The following is a 24429-nucleotide window of genomic DNA, read 5'->3' on the forward strand; positions in this document are numbered from 1 at the left end:
CATTTGTCCTAAATGGTATAGGGTTACCTGCCTGAGCAGGGGGTTGGACTTGATGACCTCCAAGATCCCTTCCAACTTTATTATTATTATTATTATTATTATTATTATTATTATTATTATTATTGTTGTTGTTGTTGTTGTTGTTGTTGTTGTTGTTGTTATTATTATTATTAAATACAGACATTTTCCTCAGAAATCTACCTATGACTGAAATGCCCATATGAATACACTTCCTTGAACACAGTAGCATAGAGTATGATAAAAAAATTATGTGCTGCTTACAGCTCCCTGGCAGCTGAAGCAAGATAAACTAGCTGTTTTGCAGTGTATAAAGGATCACAAAGCACTGCTTAAGTTTTGGACTGGGGATGAGAGGGTAACAGCATTATGTGATCAAGAGTGAACAATGGGATTGCCATTTCAAGAAATGATGTCTAATGCTAGTCAGCAAAGGACCTAATTCTTCCTTGCAGATATGGCAGGAGAAAGAGAAGCCTTGATGGAGATGGCATATCCAGAAGTGCAAGTCTTCTGCCAAAAGCATGGCTTGATGTTTGAGGTAAGCTAGAAGTAGCAGTTAATGGAGAACATTTGCAGCTCAGGATTGAAATATAGGAATCTTGATCTTTATTGAGCCTGTGTTCTTTTTTTCTGGCAAATGTTTCACTACAACATCTTTTAAGCTTAATAGCCAGCCAACACTTGTAACAAAGCAATGCTGTTACCGTACTAAATTCGGTAATGAAACTTTGCAAGAAGGACAGCAAGATCAGCAAACACTAGGATTTCAATGTAAGCTGAAGCCCAATATCACTGGCCTTAAGACCTGAGGAGTTGTTTGCTATTGTTGAGGTTCTCCAGAATTGGGTTTTTTACCAGTGCATTTGTGAAAATTTACTGTTTGGTAAGTAATAACTATGGTGATAGTGAAAAAGATGAATCTCTCATGTTCAGAGATGGTGCCATGACAACAAAAGTCCCACTGCCCTGTGAGTTCCCAAAAATTCTGTTGGGCCAGGCTAGATCTGTTCTAGCACAGTGTATATGTTTATGTTCACAACACAGTAGTCAAAACAGTGTATATGTTTATGTTCACAACACAGTAGTCAAAACAACAGAAACAACTGAAGAATTAACCTCAACAATGTTTTTAAATGTTGTAGTTAATTTCATTTATATATTATTCTTCCTCTTACAAGATCTAACATATTTATAGTTACACCTACTGCAAAGAGGACTAATGGACAATTTACAGTACATCTTCCTTCTCTGAACAAAAAGTTGAAAGAAGCAAAAAAAAAAAAGGTTTATATTGAAAACATGACAAGCTGAGTTCTGCCACTTGACCCTTTAACTGTGTAATAGTCATGTATCTAACTTAATGAAAATGGGGAGAAATGTTTTCAGATGATGTTGTCTGCCAGCCAGTTCCTATGATCCATCTTGAAATCTACTCTAGGTTATTGATTTAAGATGGGGCATCTTTGATCACATGGGCACCCGCCATATGTCTACCCAACTCTTTTTAGAAGAGATCAAACGCTGCCAGAAACTTTCAGTGAGTTCCAGCTTTATTGTAAGTACTACCTTTATTTCTTTATTTTTTTAAAAAAAAAGTTTTATTAATTTTTTTACAATAACAATCCTTAGTGCCTGGTGTACAGCATGTTGTCTTGGTTCCTAATTTTTTTTTAGAAAAAATACTACCTTTATTTCATTCTGACTAGGGAAGGAGCTGGGCCATGGAGTAATCAGTGATAACACTGCTACTATTTTACTGCTTATATTGCTGGTATTGAGGAAGATGGTAGAGGTAGTCCTTGACTTACAACCCTTCATTTAGTAACTATACAAAGTTAGAACAGCACTAAAAAAATTGGACTTAAGACCAATTCTAGCACTGATCTGTGTTACAGCATTCCCATGTCACATTATCAAAATTTGGGAAGTTGGCAAGTTTGCATGTATTTTTTTTTTATCGTTGCAGCATCCTGGGATCATGTAATCACCATTTATTACCTTCCCAGCTGGCTTCCAACAAGCAAAATCAAGGGGGGAAGCTGGATTTACTTAACGACCACATGATTCATTTAACAACTGGAGTGATTTGCTTTAAAAAAAGATTGTAAAATCAGGCACAATTTATTTAACAAATAGCTTGCTTAACAACAGAAATTTTGGTCCCAATCTGATCATAAGTCAAAGACCATCTTTACAGAAAAAAATAATACACAGAGGTCCTGGTGCTGGGACAGGGAAAAGAAAGAGCACTGATAAATAGTACTTTCTCTGTATGGTTCTGGCCCTCTGGAATGAGACATCTCCCCCCGCCCACAGAAAACCAGATGGTTCCACCCTGATTATATTCAGGAAGCTATTAAAGACCTAGCTGTACAACCAGGTCTTCAGACAGAATGATGCTTAAGCCCCATTGGCTCAGGGACTGCCACAAAAAAGAGGGAGTCAAGCTATTTTCCAAAGCGCCTGAAGGCAGGACAAGAAGCAACGGTTGGAAACTAATCAAGGAGAGAAGCAACCTAGAACTAAGGAGAAACTTCCTGACAGTTAGAACAATTAACCAGTAGAACAACCTGCCTCCAGAAGCGGTGAATGCGCCAACACTGGAAGTTTTTAAGAAGAGACTGGACAGCCATTTGTCTGAAATGGTATAGGGTTTCCTGCCTGAGCAGGGGGTTGGACTAGATGACCTCCAAGGTCCCTTCCAACTTTATTATTATTATTATTATTATTATTATTATTATTATTATTATTATGTTTTTTATTTAAATACCTGTCTTTTGACCACTCATGAATTTGTTTATTTTTGTTCTGTTTTCCCTATTTTTAAAATTAAGTGGCTTCTAAACTGTATACTGTAAATAAACAAATGCACCAAAAGATGTGTACTACAGTATTTTGCTAGTGAGCAACCTAGAGAAATTGTCTTTGTTTTACCAATGGCCTTGACCAAGAATATTTAAAATGTGTATAAACTGTCTTTTTAAAATTGGAATTGTTCTTGTTCAATCACTAAGTTGTATCCAACTCTTCGCAACCCCATGGAGCATAGCATAGACTGGAGAGCTCCTCAAAGTTTGCCAAAATTCATGTTCATTGTGTTGATAACTCTATCTAACCATCTCATCCTCCGCAGTCTCCTTCTCCTTTTGTCTTCAATCTTTCCCAGCATTAGGGTCTTTTCCAAAAATTTATTGGAATACAATTACGCAAGTTTTTAGCCATAGTTATAGGAGTAATATGTTATGGACACACTTATAAAATGTACAGAATAACAGAGTTGGAAGAGACCTTGTAAGTCATCTAGTCCAACCCACTGCTCAAGCAGGAGACCCCATACCATTTCTGACAGGTGGCTGTCCAATCTCTTCTTGAAAGCCTCAGTGATGAAGCTCCCACAACTTCCGAAGGCAAACTTACCATTGGTTGATTGTTTTCACTGTCAGAAAATTTCTCATTTTTAGGTTGAATCTCTCCTTGATCAGTTTCCATCTATTGCTCCTTGTCTGGCCTTTGGGCGCTTTGGAAAATAAGTTGTCCCCCTCTTCTCTGTGACAGCCCCTCAAATATTGGAACACTGCTATCATGTCACCGCTGGTCCTTTTCTTCTAGATTAGCCATGCCCAATTCTTGCAACCGTTCTTCATCTTTGTTGCTCTTCTCTGCACTCTTTCCAGAGTCTCAACATTTTTTTTTATAGTGTGGTGACCAAAACTGGATGCAGTATTCTAGGTGTGGCCTTACTAAGGCTTTTGCATGCCTCCTTGGTGCAACTTGGATTTTCAGGTCATCCCAGCTTATACCTTCAGAAGAATTACTGAGAAAATTTATTTGCTACAGGCGCTGCTTGGAAATGACTACAGCCGCTGCCCTATTCCTCTGACCATCGGGGAACTGGAATTTGAGGCCATCAGAGCACAACTTCTGGAGGAGCCCAAGACCTTGCAGCTTCTGGCCCAAAGGTACCTGAAGGATGAGAACGCCATCCCTCCCATGTATGTTCTGCAGCAAACATCTCAGGCAAACCCAGATGGTGTGGAGGAAGACTTACTCTTGATCCTCCGTAGGGCCGCTTGCCAAGCAGAAAAACATGGGCTCATCAGCCGGGAGCAATTGCAGAATTACCACAAGTCAGGTATGCTTCCCAGAAAAGAGGTCTCCACTACAGCATGCCTTGCTGGGACCTTAAGGTACCACAGAGCCGAGGTGGCGCAGCAGTTAGAGTGCAGTACTGCAGGCCACTTTAGCTGACTGTGTTCAGCAGGTCAGCGGTTCAAATCTCACTGGCTCAAGGTTGACTCAGCCTTCCATCCTTCCGGAGTAGGTAAAATGAGGACCCAGATTGTTGGGGGCAATGTAAATATATATATACATTGCTTACTGGTGTACACTGCTTAGAGAGTGCTTGCACTTAAAGCGGTATATAAGTCTCAGAAATAAATAAATAAATAAATAAATAAATTTGAACAAAATAGATGGTTCACCACATAAATCTAGACTCTGGGCCATTTGGAGTTTGGTCCGTTCAGCAGCGGTGGTGGGGTTTGGGCCATTCAGTGGTGGCAGAGGCCAGGCGTATCCCATTTTCACACTCATCGCTCTTGCCGCTGCCATGGGCATCTTGGCAGCAGTGATGTTCAGGCCGTTCAGTGGCGATGGCAGGGTGTGTGAAAATGGGACACATCCGACCTCTGTGCTTCCTCACTGCCTGCCCCACCCCTGGCACAAACACCACTATTGCCGAATGGCCCATGGCAGTGGCGAGGATCTGTGAAAATGGGACATGTCCAGTCTTCATCACCTCCCCACCACTACCCGCCCCGCCCACCTCCGCCACTGAATAGGCTGAACACCATCGCCACTGCCCAACAACCTGAAGTGCAAACAGCCTAGAGTTCACCACAGCAGCAGCAGCAGCAGCAAGAGCGGCGAGGGTGTGAAAATGGGAAGCTCCTGACCACCACTGCCATTCTGCACTCTGTCCAGCTGCTCGCTTTCCTGCCCCCCTGGCTCTCTCTCCAGTGGGAAACCCCACCACCACTCTGCGCTCTCCCTCCAGCTGCCCTTGGTGCATTGTCTCCGTGGCAAATTGGACATGTTGAGTTGTCTGTGATGACTTGGCAGTGAGTTGGCAATGGTGACTTGGTAGTGGTGAGCTGGCTGCAGTGAGCTGGCCACGCTGAGCTGGCTGCGCCGAATTGTCCTAGACCTGCATGGATCTACAACATCTAAAGATTTCCTACTATCAGTTCCCATCTGCCTTTTCCTCTTTTATTTTATTTTGTTATATAGTAGATGTCCTTCTTGTTGCTTCATGTCCTTTCTTTCCTTTGGAGAAAATAAGAGCACTTCTACATTGCCATTGTTCTCATTTCCTATCCTTCAGAAGGACTTTGAAATCATCTTGCAATTATTTTCATCACTGTTGGTTTTAAAACACAAGCAACAACCAGAAATCACTTTGAGCCAACAGGAAAACACAGAAAATGAAACTTAGTTAATGTCCCACTCTGAGCTATGGATAACTGCATTGTAAAAACATTCTGCTTGCTTCCTTCTTTCTCACAGGCAAAAGAAGAAGAAGAAAAATAAATAAATTCATAGGACATCCACAGTCTTCATTTTTAGGCATGCATGGGAAAGCTTCTTAACTGCAAAGCTATCATCCTTTTATGAAGCCATTATTTTTGCTTTATTAAATGCTCATTAAAAGTTGCAAAGGTAGAACTATATTATGATAGACATTTTAAAATCCTGGGTTTCATCACAGAAGCTTAGTGTCTCATTCTTAAGCCTAAAAAATGCACAGGTAACCCTCAACTTAAGAACTTTTGTCTAATCTGTTCAAAGTTATATTGGCACTGAAAAAAATGATCTATGACTGGTCCTCACACTGTCTCAGTGTCCTCAGTCACATGATCACAATTTAGGCACTTGGCAACTGGCATGTATTTAGAATGGTTGCAGCATCCATTTGCAACCTTCTTAGGGGGCTTCCAACAAGCAAAATCAATGGGGAAAGCCAGATTTCCTTAACCACTGTGTGATTCACTTAACAATTATGTCAAAAAGGTTGTATAAATCAACCATATCTCACTTAACGCTGCTTAGCAACAGAGGTTCTGGTCCCAATCGTGATCATAAATTGATGGCTACCTGCCTTTATACCTCCTCTCCCCTAACCAAACTACTGCAGCTGCCAAGAATGGGATGATGTACCTTCTTAGTGGATTGCTGCCATTAGAGCAATCAAATGGTGGAAGCAGGGAAGAAGAAGCTAGCTGCCATCACCACCAATGTCTATTCACATGGTGGGTGATCTTCATACACACAAAGCAACCTGTTCTTCAGCCTTTCACTGAAACCTCCCATTGGCAACTTAGGTAAAGAAATGAAGTGGCTGCTGACAAAAGATGGAACATATTGGTAGGAACCAAAAGATTGGGGTAACGGGCAAGTGAAAAAGGAGTTTCAATGTGAAGAGAAGTCTTGCAGATAGCAGCTAAACCAGGCATGTCAAACTGCCGGCCTACGGGCCGGATGCATCACACCAAAACTGCACCCACCCCATTGCCGGCAATGGGGAAAAAGTCACGATACATTGTGCGACGTCATGTAATGTCGCGAGTTTGACATGCCTGAGCTAAACCAACTTCATTGTGGTTCTATATCAACCGCTGTAAATCTTGTCCAGGGCTTCCTTAATTCTAGTAGTTGCTTTGGCCTGTGTGGCTCCCCTTCTGAATTCTATAATCTTTTCTCAATCTTTTATAGAGATATACCAGGAAATTGAGGCTGGTCTCTTCAGATCAGGTGAATGTGATGGCCAAAGTACCATGGTATTCTTCACAGAAGTGGACATGCCCACATCAGATAGAGTGGACTCACTGGTGGGCACAGATGAAGTTGGCGGTGAGCTGCACCCTAAAGAACCACAACAGTTAGCAGATCTGAAGGCAAACATCGTAAGCATGTACCCTGAGCTGATTAAGTTTCACAGGATTCCACATGAAGTAAAACCCAACTCTTTTCGGCAGAAGCCCTGGCCCAAGTATTTGAAGGATTTCTGTGACCAATTTATTGCTGCCACCAACCATCATGTGCTCAGGAGCCTGAGATCTCAAGAACAAAATCTTGGGAAGCCACCTGAGCTGATTCAAGAGCTCACTCATCATATAGTCCTTGGTCAAAAACACAGCCAGGCTTTCTGCTGGCAGCAGAATCTACTGGATCACATTTGCCAGCGCATTAAACAGAATCACCATCAAGCCCATTCCCCACTTGTCATCTGTGGGCCATCAGGATGTGGCAAAACAGCCCTGTTGTGCCATCTCAGTGAGTCCATACACATCACCCTGGGTCAGGAGACAGTGGTGATACTTCGTTTGCTGGGAACCTCACAGGATAGTTCCACATGTAACAGCCTACTCCATAGCCTCTGCCTACAAGTTTGCTTAGCCATGGGTTTCCCTTATACCAAGCCAGTTGGCAATCCAGTCCTGTTCTTCCACTTCCTGCTTTCTTTAGCTTCTTGCCAGGGCACATGGTCCCTCGTCCTGCTCCTTGATTCAATGGAGCAGCTACACATAACTAGAAATGCTCACAGAGCTTTCTGGTTGCCAAAAATCTGTCCTCCAAAAACACACGTGATTCTTACTGTGCTTCAGAAGGAAAATGAAGTTCTGCAGAAGATGACTGGGGCTCCAGAGGATTATTTTGAGATGGGACCTCTTTCTCAAGAGCAAGTGAGGGTAATTCTCTCCAAAACCTTGGCATCCGCAGGGCGCACACTAAGGCGCACTCAGCAGGAGTTGTTTCTGCAAAGCTTTGCAAAAGGCGCATATGCTCTGCCAGTGGACCTGGCCATAAGACAAGCCCAGCATTGGACTTCATACATTGTACTTGCAGCACCATCCATTTCATCGTCAGCCTTGGAATCTGCATATCACTTGTGTGACCACCTGGAGGTGGTGCATGGATCCATCTTAATAGCACATGTACTTGGCTATCTTGCCTGTGCCCGGTGAGTACAAATGTTTGTGTCACCATGGACAAAGGTTTAAAATAGCAGGACACAATTGCCAATAAAGGAGACTATAAGTGGTACCCTGGTGAAATTGTCCAAGTTCTGTGGAGGGAAAAGAGAATTCCAGATAAATCCCCAGAGATGGAATATGGTGGCTATTAGCATTTCTTTTAATGATAAAATGGCCAGGTTCTAAATAGTAGTAGTAGTAGTAGTAGTAGTAGTAGTAGTAGTAGTAGTAATAGTAATAGAATTGGAAGGGACCTTGGAGGTTGTCTAGTCCAACCCCCTGCTCAAGCAGCAAACCCTGTACCATTTCAGACAAATGGCTGTCCAGTCTCTTCTTAAAAACTCCCAGTGTTAGAGTGTTCACCACTTCTGGAGGCAGGTTGTTCTACTGTTAATTGTTCTAACTGTCAGGAAATTTCTCCTTAGTTTTACGTTGCTTCTCTCTTTGATTAATCACTGTTTTATTTCTTGCCATTAGTTTCAAACCTTCCTTTGTGTTTCATACTTCCATTAAATCCCAAGGTAAGGTTTTATTTATTTATTTTCTTATTTATTTATTTTCTTATTTATTTTCTTATTTATTTTCTTATTTATTTATGCCACCCATCTCACTATCCAAAGTGACTTGGGCAGTTATTCTGGACAGTCCTCTCTACAGTCCTTTCTATGGGGTCCTAGAATTAAGAAACTATCCAAGAATTTCCTGCAGGCAACCAGAGGGCTGCTTGTTACCCAATCTGTCATTTGGTGGTATTCTATGGCGAGATACCTTAAAGCAGGTACAGGTAACCCTCTGCTTACAACCCCAACTGAGACATGAATTTCTGTTTCCGAAGCAAGGTGGTTGCTAAGTGTGTTGAGTCCAAATTTACAACTTTTTTCGCCATAGTTGTTAAGCGAATCACTGCAGTTGTTAAGTGAATCATGAAGCAGTCATTAAGCAAGTCCCCCCGTTAATTTTACTTGTTCCAAACTACCTGGGATTTTTGCAAATGGTGATCACATGACCCCCTGGGATGTTGCAGCCATCATAAATGTATGCTGCTTGCCAAGTGCCAAATTTTGATTATGTGATTGTGGGGATATTGCAATGGTAGTTAATGTGAGGACCGTTTGTAAATTGACTATGGCAAGTTGTCTCACTCCATGTAAGTCACTTTTTTCAGGCAGTTATAATTTTGAACATGGTTGTAAGTCAAGGACTAACTCAAATCATTATAAAGAAGGGCACAAAGAAGAAATTATTTTTAGCAGTCTAGCCATTTCCTTCCCCAATTATCTGCTGAGGGAAGAGAGGAATAACAGGTGCCTACCAGAGCCGTGTGGCGCAGTGGTTAGAATGCAGTACTGCAGGCTAACTCACTGCTCATTCCAAGAGTTCTATCCTGATCGGCTGAAGGTTGACTCAGCCTTCCATCCTTTTGAGGTTGGTAAAATGCGGACCCAGGTTGTTGGCAATGTGCTGACTCTGTACACTGCTTAGAGAGGGCTGTAAAGCACTGTGAAGCGGTATATACGTCTAAGTGCTATTGCTATTGCTATCTGCTTCTCCCTCTGCCCTTTCCACAGACATGGGCTCTCAGAAGCAGAACAAAAAGATATCTTGTCCCTGGATAATGAGGTTCTCACTGAAATTTATCGGCTTCATCCTCCTCCGAGCAAGGTGACCCTTCGCTTTCCACCCTTGCTATGGGCTCAGTTATACCAGGACTTGGCCCAATGGCTGGAGGACCGGTGGGCGGATGGCTTTGTGCTAAAGCATTTTCTCCACAGGTCAGTTGCTACCCTTTCCCTCCAAGGCCGCTGAGATGATGAAAAAGCAGGCGTCAGCTTTGACATATCTTCTTCCTTCCACGCAGGGAGTTGGCTGATGCTGTGGAGCAGCGCTACCTGTCCAAGCCAGAGGAAAGGATCAAGCGTCACCAGCTCCTGGCAGATTACTTCAGGGGGACATGGAGCTGGGGCATGAAGAAACCCATCCAGCTACCGTCCTCCAGCAAGCCTGTGAGCTTTGATAGGAAGGTGAACTTCTGGAAACTGAGGACGTGGAGGATGGATGGATAGATGGATAGAGAGATGGATGGTTGGGAGACCCAAGACAGCAGTACTTCCTGGGAGTTTCCCAGAGAAGAAGGAAGAGAAATCCAGTAAAGGTTATAGAAAAACGCTAGCTCTGTTTTTCTGTAAAATGGTTTTGTTTTGTTGGGCCTGGTAGAAATTGTATGACTGGAGCCTCTCTCATATTTACCAGCCATAATTTTGGGAAATGTAATGCCAACAAAGATTGGAGAAAGAGAGGGAGAGAGAGAGAGAGATGAGATCAGATTGGGAAAGGGTAACCCTAGAGGAGATATTGTAGTGCAGCATCATAAATTTTATTCAGAAGCCCAAAAGAGGTTGGTGGGCTTTATTCTCAGATAAGAGAATAAAGCAAGACAAGAGTAATACAGAATAGAGGTGGGGAACATTTGAGGGTGCAAAAGGCATTTGATTTCTTTTAAAGAGGAATTTAAGAGAACTTTCAGATACAAATCTTTGGCACATATCTTGCACATAAGTAATGGAGGAGCATCACAGTAGAGGTGGTTGATAGATTTTCACCTCATCCTACTCTTGCCCTCCCCAGTTTTTAATTAGGCACAGTGTTTGGTTTTTTGTATTAACTGATTTATATTTTTAGCTTACATAGTTTTTATCTAGGTAGTTATCCAGAGTTACCTTGAGGTAAAATGGGCAGCCAATAAATTTTGCAAACAAACAAATAAATAAAAGTGAGTTTTTTATGGTTTTCCTCTGGGTTTTAGGCTTGGGAAGGTTGTTTTTCACATTTTTCAACATTTGAATATTATTTTATGAGCCATATGATATTTTAATCTGTTTCCCACCTTTTACAGAAAGCTAGCCATTATCTACAAATATGCTATTAATATTTACCTTTATAACGGAGCTCTGAGCCATCCCAAAATAAAGAGTTTGAAAGATGAAGGTAGAAACCCTGATACAGGGCAACATAAACTCACCAAGTCAGAAGAAAGTAATAAATAAGTCATTTGCATTGCTTATACCAGGGGTAGGCAACCTCGGCTCTTTTATGACTCATGGACTTCAACTCCCAGAGTTCCTGAGTATTGGCTTCTCCAGGAGTAGGCAACCATGGCTCTTTTATGACTTGTGGACTTCAACTCCCAGAATTCCTGAGCCAGCTATGTTGGCTCAGGAATTCTGGGAGTTAAAGTCCACGAGTCATAAAAGAGCCATGGTTGCCTACTCATGGCTTATACCAATACTTAATGGCTGGAAAGCGTGCCTTGATTTGATTCATTGTAAATAAGAAATTGATGTGGATTTTAGAAAAGTAAAAGTCAAATGCTGATTCCTTTCATTCTAGGTGATTCCTCAGCCTCTTTGGTTCTCCAGCACCCTTGCAAACCAGAGGAAGTTGAGCGAACTGCCCTTCCATTTACTGCAAGCAGGTCTGTTTGAGGAGCTGCAAAGAGATATTTTGGGTAAGAGTTCTTGATATTTTAAGCCCAAAAGAGCTACACTTCACAAGATTTCCTACACATTGTGCAAATGCCAGTTATGGCCTTGGTAGACCAAATAAGGAATAAATAGCGACACAAGAAAAGAAGGGGTGGTAGATGGTAAATCCATTCCTGTTGAGGAAAATATATATATATTTATGTCCCATTATATTTCTTCAGAAGTACCATATCTGAAATACAAAATGCAGCATATTCCAAGAATATACTATAACTAAAAGATGGGGAAGGAGAGATAGGCTAAGCCAGTGGTGGCGAACCTATGGCACGGGTGCCAGAGGCGGCACTCAGAGCCCTCTCTATGGGCACATGTGCCGTTGCCCCAGCCTTGCTCCCCTGCGACCCCCTCCTCACCAGCAGCCCCCCTGGAGGAGAGTCGCCCCCGAGCATGGCCCACGCAGAGCAGCGCAGCCAAGGACATGGCAGCCAGGCAGTGTAGACAAGACTCTGTGCTCACGCCCAATCGTGCATAGTTGATGCTGCGGGGTGCGGGCAGAGGGCGTGGCTGCCATGGCGCTGCTGGGCTGCCTGGGTGATCTGCGGCGGGCCCTGGAGGCGGTGAGTGGCCCTGCGGGCAGGTGGGGTGGGGGCGGGGCAGGGGGTGGAGCTGGGGCGGGGCCAGTTTTTGGGCACTCAGTCTCTAAAAGGTTTGCCATCACTGGGCTAAGCAGAGGGGAAGCTGGGATTTGTTATTAATGTATTAACTACTTCCAGCATGATGTTCCCTCTTTTAGAGCACCAGGCAAACTTGCAGAAGATAAAGAAGGAGGATAATTATAATGTCCCTAAAGAAGCCCCAGTTTGATCTGAAATGTGTTGGACTGTAGAAAACATTGCTTTTTAACAATAAGTTAAATTGTCTCTGATTCTCAGAGACCGCTTAAACAAGTCCCTGTAGTTTTTTTGGCAAAGTTTCTCAGAAGTGGTTTAGCATTGCCTCCTTCCTAGTGTTCCTTGTTCAGAAAACTGCTAAGTAGTTATAAAATAGATTGGCCTGTCTAGATCAGCGGTTCTCAACCTGTTATGATGACCCATTTGGGGTTGAATGACCATTTCACGGGGGTCGCCAAACAATGCAGTCTGCCATTTTTTCCCCCTTTTGCTTAGCTGTGCTACTCCCTTTTATTCTATTGGCTTTTGAAAGCCAATAGAATAGACTCTCTTGAATAGAGTCTAATTCTATTGGCTTTCAAAAGCCAATAGGAATTGTCCAGGCTGTCTCTGCCCTGCTGAGCCTGCCAAAAGTCCTATTCTGCAAACGGTGCTGCAAGTTGTCTGCAGTGAAGGCAAGCTGTCTGTAAGTTTCCACCCGTCCCTGCTGAGCAACTACTAAAAATGTAAGTAAAAGAGGGCCAGGGGTGGGAGGTGGGAAGCTGGCGGGCGCAGGGAGGGTTGCTGGCGCGTGTAGGGCCCGGCAGATGCCTTACCTCCCTTGGGCTGGGCCAGCTGGTGGCCCAGCCGGTGGTCGGCCTGTGCCGTCTCTGCCGCTTGCCAGCTACGCCTTGGCTGGCGCAGGGGGCAGCACCACGCACGCGGGGCGCTCCCGGGCAGGGAAAGTCCTCGACTTACGACCGATTGGGTAGTCCTCGCCTTACGACCGGTTGGGGGTCGCGGCATTAAAAAGGTTGAGAACCACTGGTCTAGATAATTTAGCCCTACTTAAGCATTTTTCATGTAAAATGTAATGCTGTTTGACAACAACTTATGAGACTCATTAATCTGATTCACTTATCATACTAACCCACAATTATGGCTTCCTGAATAAACTGTGACTGGCTAGTTTCTTACAAACATGTTATTTGTATAATGCAATTTGTCTGGCATAAGCCTATACAGTTTATGATTTAGCATTTTGTGTGTTACCTAGACATAAGTTATTAAACAAGTCATAAGTAAGTGAAACAGTTGTACAATGTGTACACTGAACCACAACCAACCACATTGCTGTACAACTTGGGAGACTACCAGATGGAAGTCTCTTTAGAAGCTGAAAGAAATATTTTCATCAAGGGATATTTTTTTCCATCTTGCTTTTGTTTGTTTTCCATTGAAACATCGTAGGATCCTGGCCACGCTAGTCAAGGTTTCCTTCATTTCCATACTTCCTTCTATAGGTGTTCCTTGCTCTGGTGACTTTCTTGATGTTCTCATTGTCTGCATGTGCTCCCCACTGTCTTCTTTTCCCATCAGGCAACATGAACTGGATCATCTGCAGAGTGATTTCCCCTGGTATAGAGAGCTTGACTGCTGACTTTGCCATGTGCCTTGCCCAGATCAACTGCCCAGAGTTGCATCTCCTGCAAGAGACTCTATTGCTTCTGCAGCCTTTTGTGGATAGCACACAAATCCACGGAGGTAGATAATCATTGCCACCCTTGTAGTTTGGGAATGACTCCCAAGAACCTTGTCCAGTCAATGTCCAGTCTAGCAATAGCAATACCACTTAGACTTACATATCGCTCCATAGTGCTTTACAGCACTCTATGAGCAGTTTACAATGTCAGTGTATGGTCCCCAACAATTTGGCTCCTCGTTTACCAGCCTCAGGAGGATGGAAGGCTAAATTAACCTTGAGCGAGTCAGGATCGAACTCCTGGCTATGGGGAGAGTTTGCCTGCAATACTGCATTCTAACCACTCCACCATCATGGTTCCTAGTCTAGTCAACAAGGCTGCCAACTGCAGTGCGGGGAAAATCAGTCCTTCAGTGAGAGGAATCAGTTGAATCAAGCTGATATATAGAGAGATATAAGGTCAAAGTTTGTTATCTTATTAGGATAATAAGATGCAATGGGAAATGTTTTTTTCTTCTTGGTGTCTGACATTTCCAAACTTCCTCCTTCTCTTGATTGAAGGAAGATGTTTTCCTCCCAGTTTTATTGCTTTATTCCTTCCTTTTGGTTCCCGAAGAACAGGTGCAGGGAGTAACCAGAGCTCCTTTACCTCTAGTAATTTGAGATCCTTTACCTGTATGCTTACAGCAGCTGTGACTAATGCATAGTCTGTCTAATAATCATTGCAGTAAGCCTTGATTATTTGTTTTGTGTCTTACACTTGATTCCATTTCAGTCAGTTTATTTAAATGGATGTGGCTAGCCTTTGTGTTGAAATTAATAAATGCAGAGTCCAACATCCAATAAACTTCCAATATCTAAGGGGCTGCCACAAAGAAGAGGGAGGGTGTCAATCTATTCTCCAGAGAACCTGAGGGCAGGACAACAAGCAATGAATGGAAAATAATCAAGGAGAGAACTAACCTAGAAATAAGGAGAAATTTCCTGGCAGTGAGGACAATCAATCAATGGAACAGATTGCCTCTGGAAGTTTTGGGTGCTCCATCACTGGAGGTTTTAAAAAAGAGATTGGAAAACCGTTTGTCTGAAATGGTATAAGATCTCCTGGTTGAGCAGGAGGTTGGACTAGAAGACCTCCAAAGTCCCTTCCAACTCTGTTATTTGTTTAATGTTCCTCATGCCAAATCAATGAACTACCATTGATCTGGTTGAGGAAAGGATCCATAGTTCTGTTCACTCATATCTACCACTCCAGCCCTCATCTTTATTCTTGGATCATTGCCATTAATGTAATTTGAATCCCACCATTGAGGTGGGCTAGGCTTTCACTAAATTCTGAATCTCTTTTTTAGCTAACAGAACACAAATAGAAGATGGTTCCACATCTCCTATCTTTGTCCTTCTGCAGAAGTGAGTATGATCTACACGGAGATGTTGTCACGGCTGTTTTTCCTCAGGCCATCTTACCCTAAGATCATTGGGAATGTATGTGAGCAGTGTGAGAGCTGGTTTGGTGTTTGGCCCCATCCTGTCCTCATCCCTCGCTCTGGATTTTTCCATCCACCTGGAGGACCTCTGTGCAAAACGCTGCCTGGATTCCCTAAAGGTAGAATAGTCTGTTTGCCTAACAAGTCATAATTACTATTCATCTCTCCCACTTCATCATAGAAAAAAGCATTGTGTAGCTAACTCTTTGCATGGGGGGGGGGGCTTATGGATGCCCACTTAAATCCTCCAAATGTCTTGATTAGAGTGGAGAAACCTTTGAATACTAAAGTTCCATGAAGCTCACTGGATGATCTTGGATCCATCCACTTTCCACCCAATCTAAGAACTGTTATGGGGCAGCATGTGGGAAAAGTTATAGGAGGGTGGATATTATCACAGGGCAAGGAAACATGCAGGGTGTCAGATTAAATCCCAAGCAGGCTATGGAGATTCTCAATCATCCAGGTCATGGTTGTCCCAAAGGTACTTTTCCAAAAGACAACTGGACTTTCTTGATTTTTTTTTTTTTTTTTTGTTGAGAACATTTCGCTTCTCATCCAAGTTCTGAAGAAGCTTCTTGGATGAGAAGCTAAACATTTTTAAGGTTAAAAAACCGGACCGTCCAGTTGCCTTGGGACACTCAAGTAGACTGTTTACCTTCTGAAGGTCAAAAAAAGGACCAGACATTCCACTTGAATCAAACCCTATCTGCCACATTAATTCTTCAAATCTCTCTCCCCCCCCCCCTTTCTCCTTGCAGGCATTTCAATCCTAGAATTCAACCTTGACCAAAAGTTGCTTCTGGGTGGTTCTCTGGCTGGTTCTATGATCATATGGGACATGGAAGATTTTACTGTGCGACATGTCCTAACAGGACACTCTGGTGAGTCACTAAAAGGCCATTTTTACAGCCAACCTCCATCAGGGGCTCTAGTTGATCCCAGTTATGACAGCACAGAAAGCAGATCAGAGTTATTTATGTGAACTAGAGGTAAACACTTTGAGGGTAATCTCAGTGGCTGGGTTCAATTCACACATTAGGCTAGGCTTCTCAATCATCCAGGTCATGGTTGTCCCAAAGCTGCTTTTCCAAAGACAACTGGACTTTCAGTTCAGTTCAGAATTGAAGACGTTTCTTGGATGTGAAGCAAAACGTGACACGTGATATGGGTATGCATTGTTAGCCACAGGGCAAAGTTAATTCAGCTGGCAACTCCCTAAGGCTATCCATTGAAGAAAAAAAACCTAAAGTTTCTGTCTTGGGCATTTCTGCCCAGAAGAACGCTGTTCTAAATTTTTCCTTTGAAGTTCTGAAACTCTTGAGGTGGTTTTCAAGACCCATCAGAGCATTAATTTATATGAATGTTTAATCCGAAATCTGATATGCCTTATCAGATATATATATCACATTGCTGCAGATAAATAAAACTCTGGGGTCCATTGTCCACTGCCTTCTTTCTGTCTGCTACTCAGTATACTGGAATAGGAAATATTGCTATGAATTGTTTGTTATAATCCCATTTTTCTTCTACCAACTAAGCCACAGGCTATTAGGTTAATTGGGGAACAGGAGTGTCTATAGATCGAGGGGTTAAAAAAAGGCAAGGTGGCAATCACAACCACATGACTGAAGCCACAATTTTGATTTCAAACTACAAGGACCTGTAACTACAAGGATACAAGTTGTTTATCTTGATTTGTAATCAGATTTGTGAGTGTACTGGCTGACATCCTCTTCTGAGGATGTTCCTTGCCCTATCTTTTCTCTTTTGCAGCTGAAGTGAAATGTGTGAAATTATTTGGGAAGGGGTCCCGTGCTGCCTCGGTGGCCATGGATCGGACACTGCGCTTGTGGTGTCTGGATTCTGCCAGTGAGGAATTTTCTATCCACAATGTTCACCCTGGAGAGCTGAGGTGTTGCCAGCTGCACATTGATGAAAAGAATCAGATGATATACTGGGCATCAGGTTTAGAGGTATGGAACCCACCATGCATATGGAGGGGAGGGGGCAGCTAAACAATGAAGCAGGTGCAAAATATGGGCAGGGGTCTTCAGAGCAGAGAGCAAGAGAGTAATGAAATAATATATTGAGAATTCCTTTTTGGATACTCTGGTAATCTGGAAGAGGAAATACTCTGGAGAATCAGGATCACAAAGAGAAGCCAAATTCAGGAGCTAAATTCTGGTTGCGCCTTCAGAAAATTATTGAAAGAGAGAAGAAAGAAAGAAATCTATGTGAGATTCTCAGGAACAAATGCACAATCTCTGCATTGGCATTAACAAGCCTCTAAGAGTATTATTTGGATGATAGAGGGAGTAGGGAAAGACTGACCCTCCAGATGGAAACAGCACCCATCATTTTTAACCATAGATCATTATATCTGGGAATGATGGGAGATGGAGTCTAAGACACTCTGGAGAAGAATGGGTTAACTTTGCTGTGAGGACAAAATTGAATTTGGGAACCAACAATACACATCTATGTATCCACCTCTGCAGTTAAAGACAGAAATTGATCTTCTACCAGATTATTGGTTCACTTCTTAGCAGATTTCCTGGGATTGCTGCTCAAACTTCTTAATAATAACAAAGTTGGAAGGGACCTTGGAGGTCATCTCCTTAAGCTTAGAGACGATAAAGAAGAGCTGTTTGCTCTCTATTCATAGGAAAAAAAAGTGCTTTAGAGAGAAGAGGGTAAAAATGGAAGGAGAGCTTGAACGGGTTTTTCCTCCTGCTCCAGGTCAGCGCTTGGCATCTGGAGACAGCTGTACCCATTTTCCAGATCTCTGCTGAGCCTCCAGACCAGTGGCTCTGTGGAACTGTGTTTGTACCGAGGCTGGTGGTTGTGACGGTATCTGAACGGGGTGTCTTCTGCCTGTGGGACAGCATCAGCGGACAGCTACACTCCAAGCAGGAACTGATAGGGCTGGAAGAAGAGATACCGACATGCAGTGTATTGCTCCACACGTTGGGCAGGATGGTGGCCGGCTTCAGCAAGGGCTCCCTCTTGATGGTGCTTGTTCTTCTGCCATGTCTCTTCTCGGGGAAAGGGAACATGGGTCACCCAAGAGATATCTTTGGATGCGGGAACAGTGGGCTGCACCAGTGTTTTGGTTTTCTTGCAGATGCCTTGGGAAATCTTATTTCAGGTTTCAGCAGCCTTTTGGTGTTAGGGCCTTACAGGTAGTTTTCAACTTACAACTATTCATTTAATGACCATTTGAATTTACAATGCCCCCCCCCCAAGGTAACTTACAACAGGCTCTTGCACTTACAACCATCTCAGCATCCCGATTATGTGATCAAAATTCAGGAGCTTGACAACTGACATGTATTTATGATGGTTGCAGCATCACAGGGTCACGTGATCACCATTTGTAACCTTCTCAGCTAGCTTCCAACAAGCAAAGTCGATTGGGGAACCAGATTCACTTAGCAACTGCAGTGATTCACTTAACAACTGTGGCAAAAAAAGTCCATCCCTGTCCTCCTCAGGTTTTTAAGCAGCATTGTGCTGGCCCTCCTTGGAGATAATAATGACTGGAGTTAGAGCAGTGGTCACCAACCTTTCCGGCTTTGTGAACCACCGGCGGCGGCCGGGAGGGGGAAGACAAGATGGCTGTGTCTGAGCAGTGGGCAAGTGCTCATGCAGCTTCATTTGCATGAGCTCACACAAATGGAGCTTCGTGTGCACATGGGCTCACCTGCGCCACTCGCGCAAGTGGAGCTGCATGTGACCGCACTCGCCCACCCCTTGCATGGCCCAGTTCTGAATGGGCTGTGGTCCTGTACCAGCTCACAGCCTGGGGGTGGGAACTTCTTATTTAGAATATATAGAACATCTTATTTCCCACAGTTAAAACTCCTTCCTTTTCTCTTATATCCAAGAAAGAGGATGGGATCTTTTATTATTCAATCAACCACCTCCTTGGTGCCTCTCTTGACAGATCTCTTCTGATGGGCACAGCCTCCTGGAAAAGCTCCCAGGAAGGATCAGCTTTGTGGTGCTTTCAAAAGATGAATCTCTCCTGGCAACAGGTTTGAGTGAATTTCCTGCTCACTTACCCTACATTGGTTAATAATGTTATTTAATAGCTGTATCGTATCAACAAAGTAGTGGCGGAGGCTAATGCTGATCTTCTAATCTCTGCAAGCCAAGAAGATTGGCTTTAATCACTTGACATTTGGCAAAAACTACCAAACTTTTTTTTGCCAGTGGGCACATTTGTAGTTTTCAGCATATGTTGTCGTAGTTGTTATTATTACTTAAATCTGTCTGTTACCAATGCATACAGACTTCTTATGGTTTACAAAAGATAAAATGCAATGTTGGGTTGTTCTTCTACAATGGCTGCAGTTAACCATAAAATATCCATTCACCAGAAAGGTCCCTCCATGGTCTCTCATCATCCCCTCCCAGATGCCTTCTATATTCTAGTTACCTTTGTCTCTGATTTTTGTTTTTAGCAGTTTAGCACCCAAACTGTGCATCTGTGTTGAGACTGGAGGTATTCTGATAAATCAAGACAGTGCTAGATGCTGGTACTTTGCTTTATGCCAGTTTCCCATTTAATTTTGTAAATAAGAAGTTGGGGGGAGTTAGAGATGAATTAAGGAGGGCATTGGGTATAGCCCTGTCATAGTCTACTTCCAAGACATAGTTTCTATGCACATAAAGCTTTCTCTTACATCCAAAAAATAAAAAACCACCACACTCCCAAAACTATGATTGCTGGCTATTGTCTTGGCAGGAGTGGCAGGTATCTATTGTCTTGGCAGGAATGTGTGTCAATCTGGATGCATAAACCATGGTTCAGTTGGATTATTTGCCAATGCATTGAGCTTTTTATACACAAAAGTGCCAGAGCAGAACCTGACATGTGATGTATTGCTCATTTCTTACATGACCCATATATTTGCAAGCTTTTCATGATGCCACCATCATGCTTGCATCATCATTTTAACATTGCATTTATTACGGATGCCGTTATCTCATTTTGTACACTGCATTGTTCCAGGTGTTGGGCACTGTGTAAGAGTTTTTTTGGGCAATGTGACAGGATTCCATCAACTCCTGCCCTCAGATTTGCTGCATTCTGCTGAGGTTTGTGCAGCTGCTATTTCAACAGACAATAGCATTATCGTCACAAGCTCCCAGGATGAATGCATATGGGTAAGAGGCAGAGGATAATGTTGCAAAACAGGTGTGTTTCACGTGTGACTAAGGCAAGGGCATTCTATGATGGGGGGAGGGGGTAAAGAAAGGAAACAACTCAAATTGGTCACTGTATAGTTAAAGCTACATATGTCGCACACATGATGCATGTAAGAAGGACTGAAGTTCCAATCATACATAAGGGATTAGCTTAGTTGATTAGTTTAGGACTTGTGAGAAGAATTTTCCCTGGTTCCCTTCAGCCCAGACGGAAGAATTGACACAAAATGAAGCTAGCTAGTCCAGAAACCATTGCTGTGTCACAAATTGTTGAAGGAACAGCCTTCATCAGACTTATTAGGACAAGTTTTCATAGCCCAAAGGGATAGAAAATTATTTTACTACTTGTCAGCAGTTAGAGATGAGGGAAGATTTAAGGGCTACAAAGAAAGCTGGCTAGGAAGTCACGTGTTCTAGAACACAGTTCCTCAATCTTGGCAACTTTAAGACATGTGGACTTCAATTCCCGAAATCTCCCAGCCAACAGTTGAAGTCCACATGTTTTAAAATCGCCAAGTTTGCTGCACTAGAGCAGGCGTCCCCAATCTGCAGCATACCAGTAAACCGGGCCGCGCAAACATGTAAAGCACCATCCGTGAGATACAGGCAGTACACAAAACTGCGCCTTCTTCGGTCCATGGAAAAACCTTTCTCCACAGAACTGGTCCCTGATGCCCAAAAGGTTTGGGGCTGCTGCTCTAGAGGACAGGTTATTTATCACCACTCTAGAAGTATTTTTCTTTTAATTGGGAAGAACTTTTAAATAAATGCATAGGATCGTACCAAGTACAGCCATGATGTTTTACTACTCTTGGACTTTACAGAGTATTTTTCTAGCATCTGAGACCCAAATCTTTATACCTGGTTCTTTGGCTCATAAACCTGTTTGTCTCAATGAGCCCCACCATGCAATGAAATTGTCTCCTTTCTTAGTATGCTTCTTCTTCTACCTAGGTCTGGTGTTTAGCAAAACAGGGTTTGCTGACAGATGTTCTGACTGATACAGGGATGCCTTCTACACACCTGGCTCTCTGGGATGTCACGCTGGTATCAGCTTCTTGCCACACATCTTATCTCAGAATCTGGGACCTTAGCTGTGATCGCAAGCACAAACTACTCCCACCTTGTATGGCAAGCAAGCGTTGCATTGGGCTTTCCCACAATGCCAAATACATTTATTTTCCCCAAGCTTACTGCAGCTCTAATGTTGTCATTTGGGATACAGAGGCAGGTAAGTGATACACCTGCCCAAATGTTTAGCAGATAAATTTTGGGTCAAATGCTCCAGAACAGAAGGAGGCAATTGGAGTTTGGAGAGCATGTCAGGGACATCCTTGCAAAATAGCTTTAACAGAGAGTCTCGCCCATTCACAAAGTGACTTGCCAGAATTCACACCACAATTATTTTTGTTAGGTATTATTGAAGATTGTGATGGTAAAGAGATTATTTTAATGTTGAATTTTATTATGGCAGCAAGGTTATTGATTGGGCAATACTGGAGAAAAGACTCCTTGCCTACCTTAGAGGAATGGTTTCTTAAAGTTTCTTATTTATCAGAAATGGCAAAAATATCGGCTTATCTGAAAGACCACTCACAAGAGAGATACAACTCTGTATGGAAAAGATGGGTAAATTTTGTTCAGAACAAATATGGGATTAGAAAGTATTATTTAGCTTTTGAATAACTTATTGTATAAAGTTGTTATGTTTAGATTTGTTGATTTTATTGTAATGGAGTTAAAGGGGTTTAAAATTTTTTAGGATTTATGTACAATTGTTTGGTGTTTATTTAATTTTTTATGTTTTTTGTTGTTTTTAGCTCTGTATTCAGCTCTGGGAAGGGGGGGGATTAGTGGGAGGGGGGAGGGAGAGAGGTAGGGAGGAATTTTATTGTAAAATTTTTATAAAAATTTCAATTAAAAAAAAGTGACTTGCCAGAAAGCAGACGGATTTAGATGAAATCTCCAAGGACTATGTCTCTCCCTTTCCACTATTGGCAATGTCATAGTTTAAAAATTGATGGGATAATGGAGCACATCCACCTACCAGACTGAGCCAGAAGGGCAGAGACAATTGCAGATAGCCCTGTAACTGTAGATATGGCCCCTCTGATAGCAAGAGCACTTAGACTTATAAACCACTTCTTAGTGCTTTACAACCCTCTTTAAGCAGTTTACAGAGTCAGCATAATGCCCCCAACAATATGGATCCTCATTTTACTGATCTCAGAAGGATGGAAGGCTGACTCAACTGTAAACTGGTCGGGATTGAACTCCTGGCAGTGGGAATGCAGAGTTAATCTGCAGTACTGCATTCTAACCACTGTGCCACCATGGCTCTGATAGCAAGACCTATCTTCCATAGATAATAGTTCACCAGTTTTTTCTTTCTTTCTGAGAATGCTATGCTGCCTATGCAAGGCTCAGAAGCATTATTGGACATAAAACTGATGGGGAGATTGCAACTTTTCTTTCCATCCATCCGTTTATTTTAAATTAAGGAACACTATAGGATTTGGGAGGGTGGAGTACAGCCTGGCATTCAAACAAGGATTGGGGAGACTAAGAAAAGGAAGAAGGGGCCATGTCTGTTCCTGCTCTGCCACTGATGTAGCTTAATTTCATTTATTTGTTATACTATTTATTTATTTTTTTGTGCAATTTGTCCACTTCCTCGTTGCTCATGAACTTTATGGAGTTTATGGATTTTAAAAGATCTCTAAGAATAAAAATACATTTGAAAACATCAGTAATAAAAATAACAATATCCCAATATTGAACAATGAGAAAAATACGCACTTCTATACACACATATGTGCACACAGGCAGGTGCTTTTCACTTTCCCGTCTTCCATATTCCTGTAGAATAGATTTGAAGCATGAGGTTTTTTTTCTTTCTCTATGATTTTTTCCACGAGGACCTAAGAATTTAATCTAATCAACCATTTTGTCCAGGGACTAACTAGCTGCTGTTAAAAAACTAGCTATTCGGGCAATAGAACTGCCTGCCTTGTGTTTCCCAGAAAATGGCATTGAGATAATGTCTTGAAACTAATCAAGGAGAGAACCAACCTAGAACTAAGGAGAAATTTCCTGACAGTTAGAATAATTAATCAGTGGAACAACCTGCCTCCAGAAGTCGTGGGTGCTCCAACACTGGAGGTTTTTAAGAAGAGACTGGATAGTCATTTGTCTGAAATGGTATAGGGTTTCCTGCCTGAGAAGAGGGTTGGACTAGAAGACCTCTAAGGTGCCACCATTTGGCACTTTCCCAGCTGGCTTCTGGCAAACAGTGGGGGAAGCTGGATTCTCTTAATGATCGCAGTGATTTCTTAACAACTGCAGCAAAAAATGGTTGTAAAATCAGACACTACTTGCTTAACAATTGCTTTGCTTAGCCATAGAAATTCCGGTCCCATCTGTGGTCGTAAGGAGGACCTATAACAGGAGGGATCAGCTTGCTGAGGTCAGAACCCAATTGTTGGGAGGGGTGATTTCCTTATTCTCTGTTCCTGTGAGTTCTGCCATACTCCTGGGGGGGAAGGGGGAAGCTATGGGAGCTACAATGTATCCTCTCCGCTTTCCTCTATCTGCCTGCTTTTTTATCTATTTCCCTTGATGCCAGCCTGGGGTGAGAATGGAATGTGCCTCCGGCCATCTGCCTTATCTCTAGCTGCCGGAAGAACAGGCACGAACAGCCTTGGGAATGGTGTCTTACCAACCCCATTCCCACAGCGGATTCACACCTAGGGATTGGCTCATTTGAACTGACCAGATGGACTGTTGGGGGAAGGGGATTGCTACTTGCTCTTTTAACCTATTGATTCATGCGGGAAA

General features: G+C 42.7%; 1 protein-coding gene across 12 annotated transcripts in view; it reads left to right on the plus strand.

Annotated features, from left to right (window-relative positions):
• NWD1 (NACHT and WD repeat domain containing 1) overlaps window positions 1–24429 on the plus strand; it is a 33185-nt gene that overhangs the window by 5059 nt on the left and 3697 nt on the right. For 7 of the 12 annotated variants that reach the window (XM_039338471.1, XM_039338469.1, XM_039338474.1 and 4 more), the window contains exons 2-16: window positions 474–559; window positions 1460–1576; window positions 3859–4153; window positions 6793–8041; window positions 9623–9826; window positions 9913–10075; window positions 11442–11559; window positions 13786–13950; window positions 15297–15494; window positions 16137–16259; window positions 17152–17351; window positions 18118–18390; window positions 19325–19415; window positions 20396–20550; window positions 21547–21823. In XM_039338471.1, coding sequence (XP_039194405.1) covers window positions 474–559; window positions 1460–1576; window positions 3859–4153; window positions 6793–8041; window positions 9623–9826; window positions 9913–10075; window positions 11442–11559; window positions 13786–13950; window positions 15297–15494; window positions 16137–16259; window positions 17152–17351; window positions 18118–18390; window positions 19325–19415; window positions 20396–20550; window positions 21547–21823 — 3714 coding nt within the window. Of the gene's footprint in view, window positions 1–473; window positions 560–1459; window positions 1577–3858; window positions 4154–6792; window positions 8042–9622; window positions 9827–9912; window positions 10076–11441; window positions 11560–13785; window positions 13951–15296; window positions 15495–16136; window positions 16260–17151; window positions 17352–18117; window positions 18391–19324; window positions 19416–20395; window positions 20551–21546; window positions 21824–23990; window positions 24059–24429 lie in introns of those variants that run through there. The other 5 variants (XM_039338480.1, XM_039338477.1, XM_039338472.1 and 2 more) reach the window with 4 other exon arrangements.

This window comes from Crotalus tigris, unplaced genomic scaffold, assembly GCF_016545835.1.
Source record: "Crotalus tigris isolate CLP2741 ecotype Arizona unplaced genomic scaffold, ASM1654583v1 scf7180000017701.1507938, whole genome shotgun sequence".
NCBI classification, from domain to species: Eukaryota; Metazoa; Chordata; class Lepidosauria; order Squamata; family Viperidae; genus Crotalus; species Crotalus tigris.